Source organism: Heteronotia binoei, chromosome 4 (assembly GCF_032191835.1).
Source record: "Heteronotia binoei isolate CCM8104 ecotype False Entrance Well chromosome 4, APGP_CSIRO_Hbin_v1, whole genome shotgun sequence".
In the NCBI taxonomy this organism is placed as follows: domain Eukaryota; kingdom Metazoa; phylum Chordata; class Lepidosauria; order Squamata; family Gekkonidae; genus Heteronotia; species Heteronotia binoei.
In genome coordinates, this window is record NC_083226.1 from 106,018,093 (window position 1) to 106,033,067 (window position 14,975).

General features: G+C 44.4%; 1 protein-coding gene across 1 annotated transcript in view; it reads right to left on the reverse strand.

Annotated features, from left to right (window-relative positions):
* Positions 1-14,975, reverse strand: part of FER (FER tyrosine kinase) — a 295,373-nt gene that overhangs the window by 118,892 nt on the left and 161,506 nt on the right. Inside the window, exons 14-15 of the mRNA XM_060235624.1 lie at positions 7,188-7,244; positions 4,723-4,838 (exon numbers count right to left, since the gene is read on the reverse strand). Of these exons, the coding sequence (XP_060091607.1) occupies positions 4,723-4,838; positions 7,188-7,244 (173 nt within the window). The remainder of the gene's footprint in view (positions 1-4,722; positions 4,839-7,187; positions 7,245-14,975) is intronic.

A 14,975-nucleotide genomic window follows, 5' to 3' on the forward strand; every position in this document is an offset into this window, starting at 1 on the left:
ACCCCGTGATATATGTTCTACTGAGCAAGTTTCACAGTTTATTGGGGATATGAACACAACTCTGTGTATGTGTTTGTGTTAGAAAGATATTATCTGTCTGTCTGCTGGTATAAATGGAGAGAGAGACTAAAACTGGAGGTTTTCTGCCTAGTACTGTTTTGAGATAATTTAAATTCAGTGTTTAACTACAGAATTTTAGCAAGGAATAACAGTTCTAGTATAGTTAATAAAGCAACATGAAATTCAAGATATTTCCAGGTAATGGAAAGCACTCCCAACAACAGTCCCACCAAAACTAATATTTCTCTCTCTCGGCTTGACTTCACGAACGAAGATTTAAGAAAGATGCAGTAGTCCACGTCTGCTGCAGGCTCGCTCGTGGCTGACAAGACCAATGCGGGACAGGCAGGTCCGGCCACAGTGGCTGCAGGGAAAAGTCTGATTCGGGGTTGGTGCTGTAGCAGTACGATTCTTCCTCAATCTCCTTTTGTCCTCAAGACCAGCTATGCGTGCATTCTCAAAGGAAGAGACAGCCTGGTGGATGGTGTGCCTCCATGCTTTGCGATCTGAAGCTAGGTCGGACCACTGGTGATGGTTAATACAACAGGTACCAAGGGATTTCTTCAAGGCGTCCTTGTACCTCTTTCTTTGGTGCCCCTCTATTTCGATGGCTGGTGGAAAGTTCACCATACAGGGCAATCTTGGGAAGGCGGTGGTTTTCCATCCTGGAGATATGCCCTGCCCAGCGCAGCTGCGTCTTCAACAACAATGCCTCGATGCTTGTAACCTCCGCCCGCTTGAGGACTTCAGTGTTGGTCACAAAGTCACTCCAGTGGATGCTGAGGATGGTGCGAAGGCAGCGCTGATGAAAGCGCTCAAGGAGTCGCAGGTGATGACAGTTAAAAACCCACGATTCGGAGCCGTAGATGAGGGTTGTCATCACAACCGCTTTGTAAACATTGATCTTTGTGCCTTTTTTCAGATGCTTGTTGCTCCACACTCTTTTATGCACGGTTTGCCTTTGCCAGTCTATTGTCAATCCCCTTGTCGATCATGGCATCTGAGGAGATGATGCACCCCAGGTAGCTGAACTGCTGGACTGTCTTCAAAACTGATTCACCCACAGTGATGCAAGGAGGGTGATAATCTTCCTGGGGTGCAGGCTGGTGGAGAACTTCTGTCTTCTTTAGACTAACTTCTAGGCCGAATAGCTTGGCAGCCTCTCAAAGCAGGACGTCATAAGTTGCAGAGCTGATACCGAGTGGGAGACAAGTGCAGCATCATCAGCAAACAGTAGCTCTCGGATAAGTTTTTCCATTGTCTTGGAGCGGGCCTTTAGTCGTCTCAGGTTGAACAGGCTGCCATCGGTGCGATAGCGGATGTAGACACCATCGTCGTCATCTAAATCTACTGCGGCTCTTTGAAGCATCATGCTAAAGAAGATCATAAAGAGAGTTGGCGCGAGAACACAGCCTTGCTTTACACCTGTGCCTATTGGGAAGGGCTCCGAGAGATCGTTGCAGTGTCTGACTTGGCCTCGCTGGACTTCATGTAGCTGGATGACCATACTGAGGAACCTTGGGGCACATCCTAAACGTTCCAATATTTGCCACAGGCCGTTCCTGCTAATGGTATCAAAAGCTGTGGTAAGGTCGACAAAAGTCACATATAGACCCTTGTTCTGTTTCCTGCATTTCTCTTGGAGCTGCCTGAGAACAAATACCATGTCTGTGGTGCTCCTGTTAGCTCTGAAGCCACACTGGCTCTCTGGGAGGAGTTCTTATGCAATGGTGGGCACCAGTCTGTTCAGGAGTATTCTAGCAAGGATTTTATCCCCCGGTAGCTGGAGCAGTCTGACTTTTCCCCTTTGTTCTTATGTAGAGTAATGATGATTGCATCACGAAAGTCCTGTGGTAGTTTGCCTTGTTCCCAGCAGGTGACAAGTACTTTGTGAAGTGTGCTATGTAGTACTATGCCCCCATGCTTCCAGATCTCTGGTGGGATTCCATCAAATCCCGCTGCCTTGCCACTTTTCAGTTGCTTGATGGCTTTAACAGTCTCTTCTAGGGTGAGGATCTCATCCAACTCTGTTTTCACTGGTTGAAGTGGGGTGAGGTGGATTGCTGAATCTTGAACTATGCGATTGGCACTGAAGAGAACCTGAAAATACTCCGACCACCGGTTCAGTATGGATGCCTTGTCTGTGAGGAGAACTTGGCCGTCTGCACTACACAAGGGACTCTGAGCCTGATACGATGGACCATATACTGCCTTCAGGGCTTCGTAGAACCCTCTTAAATCACCAGTGTCTGCACACAGCTGGGTTTTCTCTGCAAGCTTGGTCCACCACTTGTTCTGAATGTCTTGAAGCTTGCGCTGGAGGTTGCTACATACAGCGCGAAAGGTTGCTTTTCTCCCAGGACAGGAGGGCTGAGCAAGATGTGCTTGGTAGGCAGATCTTTTTTTCGCCAGTAATTCTTGGATCTCTTAATTGTTCTCGTCAAACCAATCCTTGTTCTTCCTTGTGGAGAACCCAAGGACTTCTTCAGAGGTCAACAGGATGGTAGTTTTTAGGTGTTCCCAGAGTGCTTCTGGAGAAGGATCTGTGAGGCAACTGGGGTCCTCAATTCTTGACTGGAGTTTTGCCTGGAAGGCAGCTTTAACTTCGGCTGACTGAAGGCTGCCAACCTGAAACTTCCTCCGGGGGATACCGCCTCTCCTGGGTGTAGATTTAAAGTGAAGACGGAGATTGCAGCGTACAAGACGATGATCCGTATGACATTCTGCACTGGGCATTACTCGGGTGTGTAAGACATCTCGAAGGTCTCTCTGGCACGCCAGAATGTAGTCAATAAGGTGCCAATGCTTGGACCGTGGGTGCATCCAGGTTGTCTTCAGACTGTTCTTCTGCTGGAAGATAGTGTTGGTGATGGTGAGCTGATGCTCCGTGCAGAATTCTAGCAGGAGGCGTCCGTTATCATTGCCGTGTTTGCCAAGTACTCCTTTCCAGGCTTCTGAGTCTTTACCTACTCTGGCATTGAAGTCGCCAAGGATGATCACCTTGTCCTCTGTAGGGGTCTTCCATACGAGGTTACGTAGATCAGCATAGAACTTGTTATTTTCTGCAGGATCTGCTTGAAGGGTTGGGGCATACACACTAAAGAGGGTTGCATGCTGCTTGTTTTGAAGTGGGAGGCTCATAGACATGATGCGATCTGAGTGACCTGTTGGCAGGTTTTCGAGTTTGGAGGCAATGGAGTTCCTGATCATGAAGCCAACGCCAGAAAGGAGGCTCTCCACCTTTGACTTACCCGACCAGTAGAGGGTATAGCCAGCACCGTGTTCTTGAAGACTACCTTCCTCAGGGAAACGGACCTCACTGAGAGCTGCTATGTCGATATTCAACCTGAGAAGTTCATGGGCAACTAGAGCAGAGCGTCGTTCAGGGCGACCACTGTCTACTGTGTCAAGCATGGTTCTGATGTTCCAACACGCTTTAGTCTTTGCACACTTTGTGAGGCAGGTGCATGCCTTTTCTTTGTTGTTATTTTTTGACTGCAAGTAAGGATGCCCGTTGACCGCGGCTAGCCAACTGGGGGGGAGGAGACGAGCTTTGTTTAGGCCACCTTTTCTAGGCCCCTCTCCATACGGAGCAAGCAGTGCTGTCCCTAAATAGGGCTGCTTGGTCGTTCAGGGTGCTGCCGAAAAATGCTTTCGTCTCCGGGTCAGCATCAGGCGACCAATACCCTGAACCGCCTACATGCAGGATCGGGACTGCGGCTTCCAGTGGCATCTTCCACCTGCCGTTTCGCCCCTTGCCCATCGCTGCAGGACTTGGTGTGTTGCGGGTTGTGGATGTGGATACCCTTCAGGCCTGCGCAGAGGAATTTTTAGGTGAAGCGCCAGTGTGCGCAGTACTGGCTCCACCCTTTCACCATGGGGTCATCTGCCATGGCCCAGTAAGCCGGGACGCCGGCAGCGAGTCCTCCAGGTGGTAGATGTTACATTAATGAGCTCTGTCTGTCCAGGCTTGATGTTAGAGTTTTCCTTCTCTTGGCTGGCGATGTTGGTGAGCCCAACCTGCCCATCCGGTTATACCGCCGGACATTCGGTCGCACCATGACGTGGCAAACTCTGTGAAAACGGGGGGGGGGGGGGACCTGTGAGAAGGTGTTGCCACGGATGCAGTAATGTAGGAGAGGCCATTGCAGTGACCATCTGCCAGGCATAGCCAGACAGTGACCACGCAGCGTTCACTACACTGGGAAAGGAGAGGCGATGTATTGCGCATGCACTTTCCCTGGGGGGTAGGACACCCAGAGGGATCCCCCCCCCAAAGCTAATATTATAGCACTGACATTATGCCAACTAATGCTGTTAGCAGTAAGAATATATAATTTAAAGCATTTCCAGTGGATTCATATGATGAGCTTTCTATCAACATTTTATACTTTTCATTTTCAATATCATCTTTGATTGCCTTCATACAATTTATTCCTTCCAAGAGACCCATTCCCTCATCAAAGAGAATTCATTAGCCAATCTAATATGAGGCCTATATTTACAATCTACATGTATATTTTAAGTACCATCCTAAGCACAGTTATACCTTTCTAAACCCACTAACTTTAACAGACTTAGAAAGATATAAAGTCTGTTTAGGATTGGACTGTTAAGTATTTAATAGTTTTTAAAAAAATTATTTCAAATTTCACTGCTCACCTGGCCTCTGATAAAAACTTTATTTTCAATTCTTGAGGAAGATCTTCTTTACACGTTTTTACAGCAACAGGAGTTTTATCTTTTAGTGTTCCCTTGTACACTTCACCAAAATTACCCTGAAATTGCAGATATTAACCATCAATAAACAAATACAGTACTGTCTTTAGCAAAATGAACCTTACAGTACAGAAAATAGTATTGACTGAATTCCTTGAGTCATAAATGATTGCCAATTATGAACAGAACTGCCAAAGTGTCTCCATGTTTAGTTGAAAGCTTTATTGGACCAACAACTTAGAATGAGATAAATATGAGAACATAAAAAGTGTCCTGCTAGATCAAGAGCAATGGTCCAACTAATGCAGCATTCTATTTCACAATAGTGGCCAACTCCGAACCTGCATACAAGCCAAATATGTTCTTAAATTAAAGACTACTTTTTTCCTAGTCACAAATACCAGTTGTAGCCCAAACAGAGTTAAGTATGTCTCTAAAGAATAATTTGTTGTAACATTTCAGACAACTGGAGCCATTTGTATTGAAGCCTCAGAATTTAAGAAAAAAAGCAGAACATCCTAGAGCTAATCTCACCAAGACCTGGGATACTTTTCAACTTAATAGCCAACAGCTTATAATAATTGTTTTCTCTGTTATACAGTTCTCACAAAAATAGGAGGTGAGTACTCCACAAGGCCTCTGTGTGAAATACATGTGAAAGGTGCAAAGAACAAAGAAATAAAGAGTCTTTGCTCGAACCATTGGGTATTAGATCGAAAAAGCTTTCATTCTCTTGGTAAGAGAAGCTCAGGAAATGCAGAGGTCTTTTCCCCCAAGGCAAAAAGACCCAAATACTAGTATTCCAAGAATCTCAAATAAAGCTCCAGATACCTAAATATACCCCCAAATACAGTAATTTTCAGGTATATATTTGAACTGGATATATCCAAGCATGCATCTATACTAGCGCCCCTCAGCCTTGCATCTACTGGTCCTTCGATAACAGCAAACATAGTGGTAGACTATCAGACTAGAATATGAGATATCCAGGTTGCCTTCTGCCGTGGAAGCTTACTGGGTGATCTTGGGCCACTAATTCTCTCTCAAAATAACTTTACATCATAGGGTTGCTGCTGAGAATAAAATGAAGGTAGACAAAGCAATGTTTTAAGTCTCTTTGTATCATCATTGTGGAGAAAAGTGGAGTATAAAAATAATGACCAATTCTCTCCTTCATCACAACTCCCTTCAACATGCTGTTCTGTGAATACTGACCAGGGGTTAGATTATTCCTACAGTTTCCAATTTATTATTTTGAACATGTAAATGTTGTGGGTACAAGTCCTTTTGATTTCAAACATGTATATGTTAATTTAAATTGTATTTCACTTTAGACATGACTGATTTTCTCAGATAGTGTTGTAAGACTGTTATTGTTTGCAGCAGCAGTAGTAATACTGATATAGGTAATTGACCACTGTTATACCAGTAACAGTACGCATGGGAAAACTATAACCAGTAAAAAGACACTGACTAAAGACTTTTTTTAATCTAGATGAAACTGAGGGAAGAGACAGGAAGCACAGAAACAAGTGTCTGACCAGTTAGCTGGAGTTCATCTCCTCTCTTCCTTTCAAATGCAGGAACTTCTCCTCCTATTTGTTCCTACTGGTTATGGCATTCAGCAGGGCTTTTTTTTTGGAGAAAAAGCCCAGCACAAACTCATTTACATATTAGGCCACACACCCTGACACCAAGGCAGCCGGAATTGCATTCCTGTGCATTCCTTCTCAAAAAAAGTCTGGCATTCAGCATTTCCACATTGTCTCCTAACCCAACACAGCAGAAAAGGAAGTGATGGGGGGCAAGTAAATGCTGAATACAATGATTCCATGCCATGTTTGTTTCATTGTAACACAAGAGAGTCCTCAAACTTTTACCCAGTTGGAATGATAAAAGACCTCCAATGCCATTGACCATAATTACTGACTGGTTGTATAGTGTCAGTGGGAGGAAACATACCTACAGAAAATATGCAATCACAATGGCAACAAAGAATGGGAAAAGATAGGGAATTATTAATTTGCAAAAGGATGGAAAGTTAACTGTTTAGAATGACTGAAACTAGCTGACAGCTAACTAGTCTTATAATGTCTCCCCCATGATTCCAGTAGAGTCTAACACAAAGCAGTTTTAAAATTATTAAAAAGGTAAAGCAAAAGCCTGAATTTGATTTCAATGGGAGAGTGCTTTCATCTCTCAGAGAAATAAAAGATTCTTAAAAGAGGTCAATTTTGGCTGCATCTTACCCATATTTGCTATGAAAATCAAAATTCAGCCTATTTCTTTATTCATAGAAATTATGCATGTGAAAAGGGAGGGGGGAGAGGGAGAGAAATACTACAGTCATTGGTTTAATTTGGACTCCAAATCATTTTCTTTCTCATATAAATCAGCTGATTACTTACTTTGCCCAGTAATTCTCCCAGTGTGACATCTTCATGACTGAGAACCCACTTCTTATCCTGTAGAAAGAAAACACGCAAATTTCAATACATAAAAGACACAGCTTATACAATATATTTGAACTACTAGGAACAGACCTTTAGTAATGCTTTAGTTGGACCATTCAATCAACAACAAACTTAGAATTTATAACCCCAAGAATCTATAAAGCAAAGTTTAAAACAATGTTAGAATGTTGTGGAAAATTCCTACCACATGGATTTGATATAATAGTATACATATAAAACTAGATATACTTTTTGATATATCCACCGCTAAATTCAAACATGTTTTTCAGCAGAAGCAAGGCAATTCATTTTGCAGTAAAATCCAAGTGTTGACTTAAGCCAACAAAATGACTGTTCCCCACCACACTGGAAAAAGCTAATTTATTATGCAGATGAACTTGTTATATATTAGCATCTGTTCAACATACATAATGCAGAATCATATCATACTCCAGTAATATTCAGTACTATAATAAAACAGAAAACATACATTGCAGTGTTATATTCATGACTATTCTGTTACAAAATATACTTTAATACTGCAGCACTTACGCTCAACGAGAAGTTTAATTTGGCTAAATCTCTTTTCTAGATCGGCGTTTCCCAATTGCAGGGTCAGGACCCAGCACCGGGCCATGCAGGTCTCAATGTTGGGCCCTGGGGCCTTCCGTTCCCTGGCCACCCCCCCACATCATGCCCCCTGCACCTCCCCCTTCCTCTCTTCCCCACTGCTGGTAAATTTCAGGCTTTGTAAAGCTCCCCCCGCCGACCACCTCCTCGGCGAGGAAAATGGCTGGTGAAGGCCACTGGCACTTCGAAGGGACTGCGCCTGGAATGAGCGGGCAGCTGATCCCTCCCCCACACTTCCTTCCCATCCAGGAAGTGTGGGGGAGGAATCAGCCACGTGCCCTTTCCAGGCGCGGTTCCTTCAAAGTGCCAGTGACCTGCCATTTTTCTCGCCAAGGAGGTGGTTGGTGGGGGGGGGGAGCTTTACAAAGCCTGAAATTTACCAGCAGTGGGGAAGAGAAGGAGGAAGAGGCACTTGCGCAGCTGGAGTCAGCAGTTTTAAAGGTGAGTTGCTCCCATCCCGTTTTTTTCATTTTTCTTTTTTCTTTTCTCTTTCTTTAATTTTATCTCTCCTTTCACCCCTTCCCTCCCTTCGTATTTCCTTTCTCTTTCTTTTTTCCCTCTATTTGTTTCCAACTCTCTCCCCCTCCTTTTCATTCATTTTTTCTTTCTTTGTCAGTCAGTCTTTTCCCATCTCCCTCTGTCTCTTTTCTCCTGTCCCTTTCCTTCTGTCACGGGCTGGGGCCAGGCCAGGCGAAGTCCAGGGGCAGTCCAAGGTCTGTAGCTGGGTAGCAAGGAGGGTCCAAAGCACCAAAACCGAATCACAGTCCAGGTATCGTAGGTCAGAGGTTCAGAAGCCGAAGTCAGGGGGTCCAGAAGTCAATGCCAGAGTCAGGGGGTCCAGAAGCCGAAGTCAGAAGCCGAAGTGGATGCTAGAATGTCAGGTAAGTGACTAGTTGCTTCCACAAAGCCTTCTCTCAAAGCCCACAGCTATATAGCCCTCTGCTGTCTGTTGCCCATTTAGGCTAATTGCTGACTCAGAGGGCAGCCAGGATCCTGCTGAGACTCAAGCACCCTCACTCCTAGAAGGGCCAGAATCCTTTCAAAACTCAGGGCTCAGGGAGCGTCTTGCTCGTGAGCGTGCCGTCCTCCTTCGATCCCTGAGGTCCTGACGAAGGCAGTCACGCACACGAGCCACCCGAGAGGGCGAGGCAGGGGGGCTTGGATCTTCTCCAGCAGGAGGCAGGGGCACTGATGCAGGTGGCAGGGGTACAGTTTCTTCTGCAGGCTCGGCTTCTTCTGCAGGGCCCCCAGCACCCATGACACCTACCTTCCTTCCTTCCTTCCTTCCTTCCTTCCTTCCTTCCTTCCTTCCTTCCTTCCTTTCTTCCTTCCTTCCTTCCTTCCTATTGTTAATCTGAATAGACCCGCAGGGGGGGGGGATACTCTGCCATTTCATGTTTCCCTAGCACTGTCATGTCTTTCTTTCTTTCTGTTAGACTTTGCCCCTGTGTCTGTCTCTCTCTCTCCTTCCTATTGCTAATCTGAGTAGACTTAGAGGGGAGATGCCCTGCCATTTCTTTCTTTCTTTCTTTCTTTCTTTCTTTCTTTCTTTCTTTCTTTCTTTCTTTCTTTCTTTCTTTCTTTCTTTCTTTCTTTTTCTCTTTCTTTCTTTTTCTCTTTCTTTCTTTTTCTCTTTCTTTCTTTCTTTCTTTCTTTCTTTCTTTCTTTCTTTCTTTCTTTCTTTCTTTCTTTCTTTCTCTCTCCTTCCTTCCTTCCTTCCTATTGCTAATCTGAGTAGACCTGGGGGTGGGAGAGGCTTGAAATGCCCTGCATTTCATGTTTTCCCAGGCTGCCATTTCATGTTTTTCCAGGATGAGAGCATTTTATATTTTTAGTTGTCTGTTGTGTGATCCTTGTGCTTTTTCTTGATTTTTTTATTTTTAAAATTGCATTGCAAAATCCCACCATTCTACCTTTCCTAAACAAAATATTGCAAGAGTTTTAGGCTTGTTTGTACATCATTTCCTGTCTCCCGGCTCCACCCCCAAAGTCTCCTGGCTCCACCCCCAAATTTTAGTGGGCCATGAAGGAGAAGTGTAAAAATAACCAGGTCACGGGGGGGGGGGGGAGTTTGGGAAACCCTGTTCTAGATCATTCTGTTACTGATCAATATTGCCTTGCAGTACTATCACTTTTTTCTTGCTATCTGGTAACATGTGGATGCACACTGATCAAAACCCTCATGAAAAAATAGTTTTAGACAGGGTTTTTTTATAGCATGAACTCCTTTGTATATTAGCCCACATACCCCTGATGTAGCCAATCCTCCTGGAGCTTACAGTAGCCCCTGTAAGAAGAGCCCTGTAAGCTCTTGGAGGATTGGCTAGATCAGGGAGTGTGGCCTAATATGCAAAGGAGTTCCTGCTACAAAGAAAGCCCTGGTTTTAGCTCTGAAATTTCCATTTTGTTAACAGTGGAATTTTCCTCCAATGCAAGAAGACTCTCACTAGCGCAACATGCCTTTTCAACAACAGAACGACTACAATACAGCACTGAGCGGATAAATATTTTCAGTGCTATGAAACTGGACTTGGTAACACCAGTTCAGCTCTGGGAGCCAATGTTGCTTGGAAAAGCAAGAATCCTGCAAAGAAGCATCTGCAAAATCCAAAAACTTGGCTAGATCTCAAATTGCAGAACATCATCTACTAATCAAATATCTGTGACAATTTGTAGTAATAGTAGTAGTGATTTAAAAACCCAAGATGATAAAAGAAGCTCCTGTAGGTTTAAGAAACAGATCCCCCAGCAGCTGTTACTAGGCAACCACAACATCCTAGGCTTGGGTTCTGTGAGTAAAAGTCAGGGGGAGGGGACAGGGCCCTTTCCAGGGCTGTTTTCGCCTTTGAGAAAAGAACCTTTGGGTCTGAGTTGGCATGTCTCCCTCATGCCCAGCTATGTGCTAAACACTCTTAATCCACCAGCTATATGTATTTCAGTTCACTGTACCCCATCCTCTCATCTAAAGAAGTATGCATGTATACGAAAGCTTATATACTGAATAAAACTTTGTTGGTCTTAAAAATGCTACTTAACTCCTACTTTGTTCTAGCAGGCCCCTATTACAGCCACTCTTAAACAGAGGTTACAGCTTAAGACTAGGGTCTGGGAGACCCAGGTTCAAGTCACCAGTGCTTGTCATGGAAGATTACTAGGTGACCTTGGGCCAGTCACGTACTTGCAGCCTAATCTGCCTCACAGGGTTGCTCTGATGATAACAAAGAAGAAAGTACATCACTTTCATGATGTATGCTACTTTGGTCCCTACTATAGAAAAAATTAGTGTATAAGTGAAGTAAATAAATATTAATATAGCAGAATGTCTTAGAAGGAGAGAATGAGGCAGAGAAAGCAGAGAGGATATGGAGGTTGCCAAGAGGAGAAAAAAAAATAGTGCAGGGAACGAAACACAGGGAAAGGGAGGTGACCCCCACGTCTTTGTAGGTTCCATACCATGCAAGTGGTCTGGCACAGCAGCCAACACCATATACAGGGCCATACTTCTCCTATAGTAGAAATTGCTGGTGGGGGGAAGGAAAAACAAATCGGGGGCGGGGGCAGATAAAGGTAGATTGGTTGCTGAGTTTGAAGGAGAGAAGGAAACAGGAAAAGGGGAGATGCTATGGAGTCTTTCAAAAAGGGAGAAAGTAGTGCAGGAGGGGAAAATGAGATACCCCACAGCTGGTCCTCTACTTGTATAGCAAATATGAATATTTATTTATTTATTTATTTATTTATTATATTTATATCCTGCGCTCCCCTGACGGGCTCAGGTCAGCTAACATCAATTAAAACAACATAAAATTACATTATTACAGTAAAATCACAATAAGTTATTAAATATAACAACAGGTTATAAAATATCATGTTCTAAATATGAAATTAATTTTATTTTGCTAAAGCAGTAAAATAAGTTTTTTTTCTCAACAAGACAGCAAGATATTGTATATTTTTAATTTTTATCATTTTTTGGGGGGGGAGGGGGTTTGTGGCTTTATGGTTTCTGGAAAATTTTCATTGCTAATTAAGAGACTTAAATCATGATCCTTATTTCTTTATTCTATTGAGATAAAGCAATGCCAAGTAATCTTTAGAAGGCAGTTTTATGTTCTGCTTACATGTCCTTCCACACACAAAATGGAACATGAAAAACTACCCAGGCAAATCCCAGTGTTGCCTCTGAGGAACAATGACTCTCTGCTATCAATACTTGAGGTGGATAAAAGGGTGAGAACTCAGCTCTGGTAACTTGTGAGAGAAGTGATGAACTGGTGGGGTTTTTTTGTTCATTTGGCCTTGGTCAGGGATTAGGAGTGGGAAAAGACCAGGAAATCCCTGTTCCATTTGCGAACTGAACCAGCCCAATTCCTGAACCAGTTTGAGGGAAATTGCTAATAGGTCCCTATCTGAAGGGAACTTCCCTCAGCCTCTTAAGGAGGCAGTGGACAGTCAATCCTAAAGAAACTATCACTGGACCTGGCTGTATTGGCAAATTATCAGCCAGTGTCAAACTTGCCTTTTCTGGGCAAGATTGTTGAGACGGCAGTAGCAGTGCAGTTACAGAGCTTTCTGGATGACGCTTCCATGCTTAACCCTTTTCAGTCCGGGTCATGGGACGGAGACGGTTCTGGTCGCCCTCACAGATGATCTCCAGAGGCATCTGGATAGAGATGGTTTGGAGGTACTGTTGCTCTTAGACCTGTCAGCCACGTTCAGCATAGTCGACCACCAGTTACTGACCCACCACCTCGCCAATGCTGGGATACAGGGGTTGGCCTTACACTGGCTCTTCTCCTTTCTCCAGGGCCGGGGACAAAGGGTGGGAGTAGGGGAGGTGCTATCCCATCAGCACCCACTTGTGTGTGGTGTGCCACAAGGGGTGGTTTTCTCCCCGATGTTGTTTAACATCTACATGCGCCCCCTTGCCCAGATTGCTTGGAGGTTTTGGCAGGGATGTCATCAGTACGCAGATGACACTCAGCTCTATCTGTTGATTGGTGGGCAATCCAACTCCTCCCCAGAAGATCTGACCATGGCATTACAAGCTGTGGCAGAGTGGCTCAGGCTGAGTAGACTGAAATTGAATCCAATGGAGGAGGTCCTGTATCTAAGTCATGGCAGTCCAGGAGCAGAGGTCTCATTACCGACCTTTGATGGAGCGCCACTTACGCTGGCACTTAAGGTAAAAAGCTATGGGATGCTTCTGGACTCCTCTTTAACAATGGAGTGGCAACCACTGCCACAACAGGTGGCAACCACTGCCAAATCAGCCTTCTATCACCTTCAACTGATAAGGCAGTTGGTCCCCTACCTCAAATGCAATGACTTGGCAACAGTGATTCGAGATTGGATTACCACGGTCACTTCGAGATTGGATTACTATAATGCCCTCTACATGGGGATGCCCTTGTCTCAAACTTGGAAGCTTCAACTAGTGCAGAATGCTGCAGCCAGGCTGTTAGTGGGCCTTCCCTTGTGGGAGCACATTCAGCTTGTGCTGAAAGCACTGCACTGGTTGCCCATCACATACCGAGTTTGTTTCAAGGTGCTGGTTCTTACCTTTGAAGCCCGATATGGCCAGGGACCTGCATACCTTAGGGACTACCTTTCCCCACATGTTCCCCAGAGATCACTTCGGTCAGGGTCACAAAATCTACTCTCAATCCCTGGCCTTAAAGAGGCCAGGCTAATGACAACTAGAGCCAGGGCCTTTTCTGTTGCAGCCCCAAGCTGGTGGAATGAGTTCCACAAGGAGGTTAGGGCCCTGCAAGAGCTCACACAGTTCTACAGGGCCTGTAAGATGGAGCTCTTCCACCAGACATTTGGAAATTAAGACCATAGGCTGCAACAGACTCCAAAACAATTGGGCCACCTTGAATATGATACTAAAATTAATGAACATATGACCATATGAAGCTGCCTTATACTGAACCAGACCCTTGGTCCATCAAAGTCAGTATTGTCTTCTCAGACTGGCAGCGGTTCTCCAGGGTCTCAAGCTGAGGTTTTTCACACCTATTTGCCTGGACCCTTTTTTGGAGATGCCAGGGATTGAACCTGCGACCTTCTGCTTCCCAAGCAGATGCTCTACCACTGAGCCACCGTCCCTCCCCAAATGACTTTCTACAGAACATCCAGCAGGAATAGCAAATAGAAAATTTAAAGATTATAGCACCTGAAACGGTTTTATGTTTTTATGTGTTCTGTATCTTATTGTATTTTAATGTGGTTTTATGTTCCATGTATTTACATGGGTATGTAATCCGCCCTGAGCCTGCTTCCCGGGGAGAGTGGGATATAAATGGAATATATATCACTGTGAATATATCACTGGAATATACATCACTGTTGAAGATGAGAACTGTTTGCCCACTCCACAACCGCTAATTTTGAAAGACCTGAGTCAGATTGAGTTGGCAAGAGAGGAGGTCCTACAACTGATAGCTGAATTACAAACTTATAAGTCACCAGGTCTGGATGGCATACATCCAAGAGTTCTGAAAGAACTCAAAGGTCAACTTGTGGATCTCCTGACAAAAATATGTAATCTTTCATTGAAATCTGCCTCCTTTCCTGAGGACTGGAAGGTAGCAAATGTCACCCCCATCTTTAAAAAGGGTTCCAGAAGAGATCTGGGAAATTACAGTCCAGTCAGTCTGACTTCAATACTGGGAAAGTTCATAGAAACCATTATCAAGGACAGAATGAGTAGGCACATTGATGAACATGGGTTATTGAGGAAGACTCAGCATGGGTTCTGCAAGGGAAGATATTGCCTCACTAACCTGTTACAGTTTTTTGAGGGGGTGAACAAATATGTGGACAAAGGGGACCCAATAGATGTTGTTTACCTTGATTTTCAGAAAGCTTTTGATAAAGTTCCTCATCAAAGGCTCCATAGTAAGCTCGAGAGTCATGGAGTAAAAGGACAAGTCCTCTTGTGGATCAAAAACTGGCTAATTAATAGGAAACAGAGAGTAAGTATAAATGGGCAATCTTTGCAGTGGAAGACAATAAGCAGTGGGGTGCCGCAGGGCTCAGTACTGGGTCCCATACTCTTTAGCTTGTTCATTAGTGATTTGGAGTTGGGAGTAAGCAGTGAAGTGGTTAAGT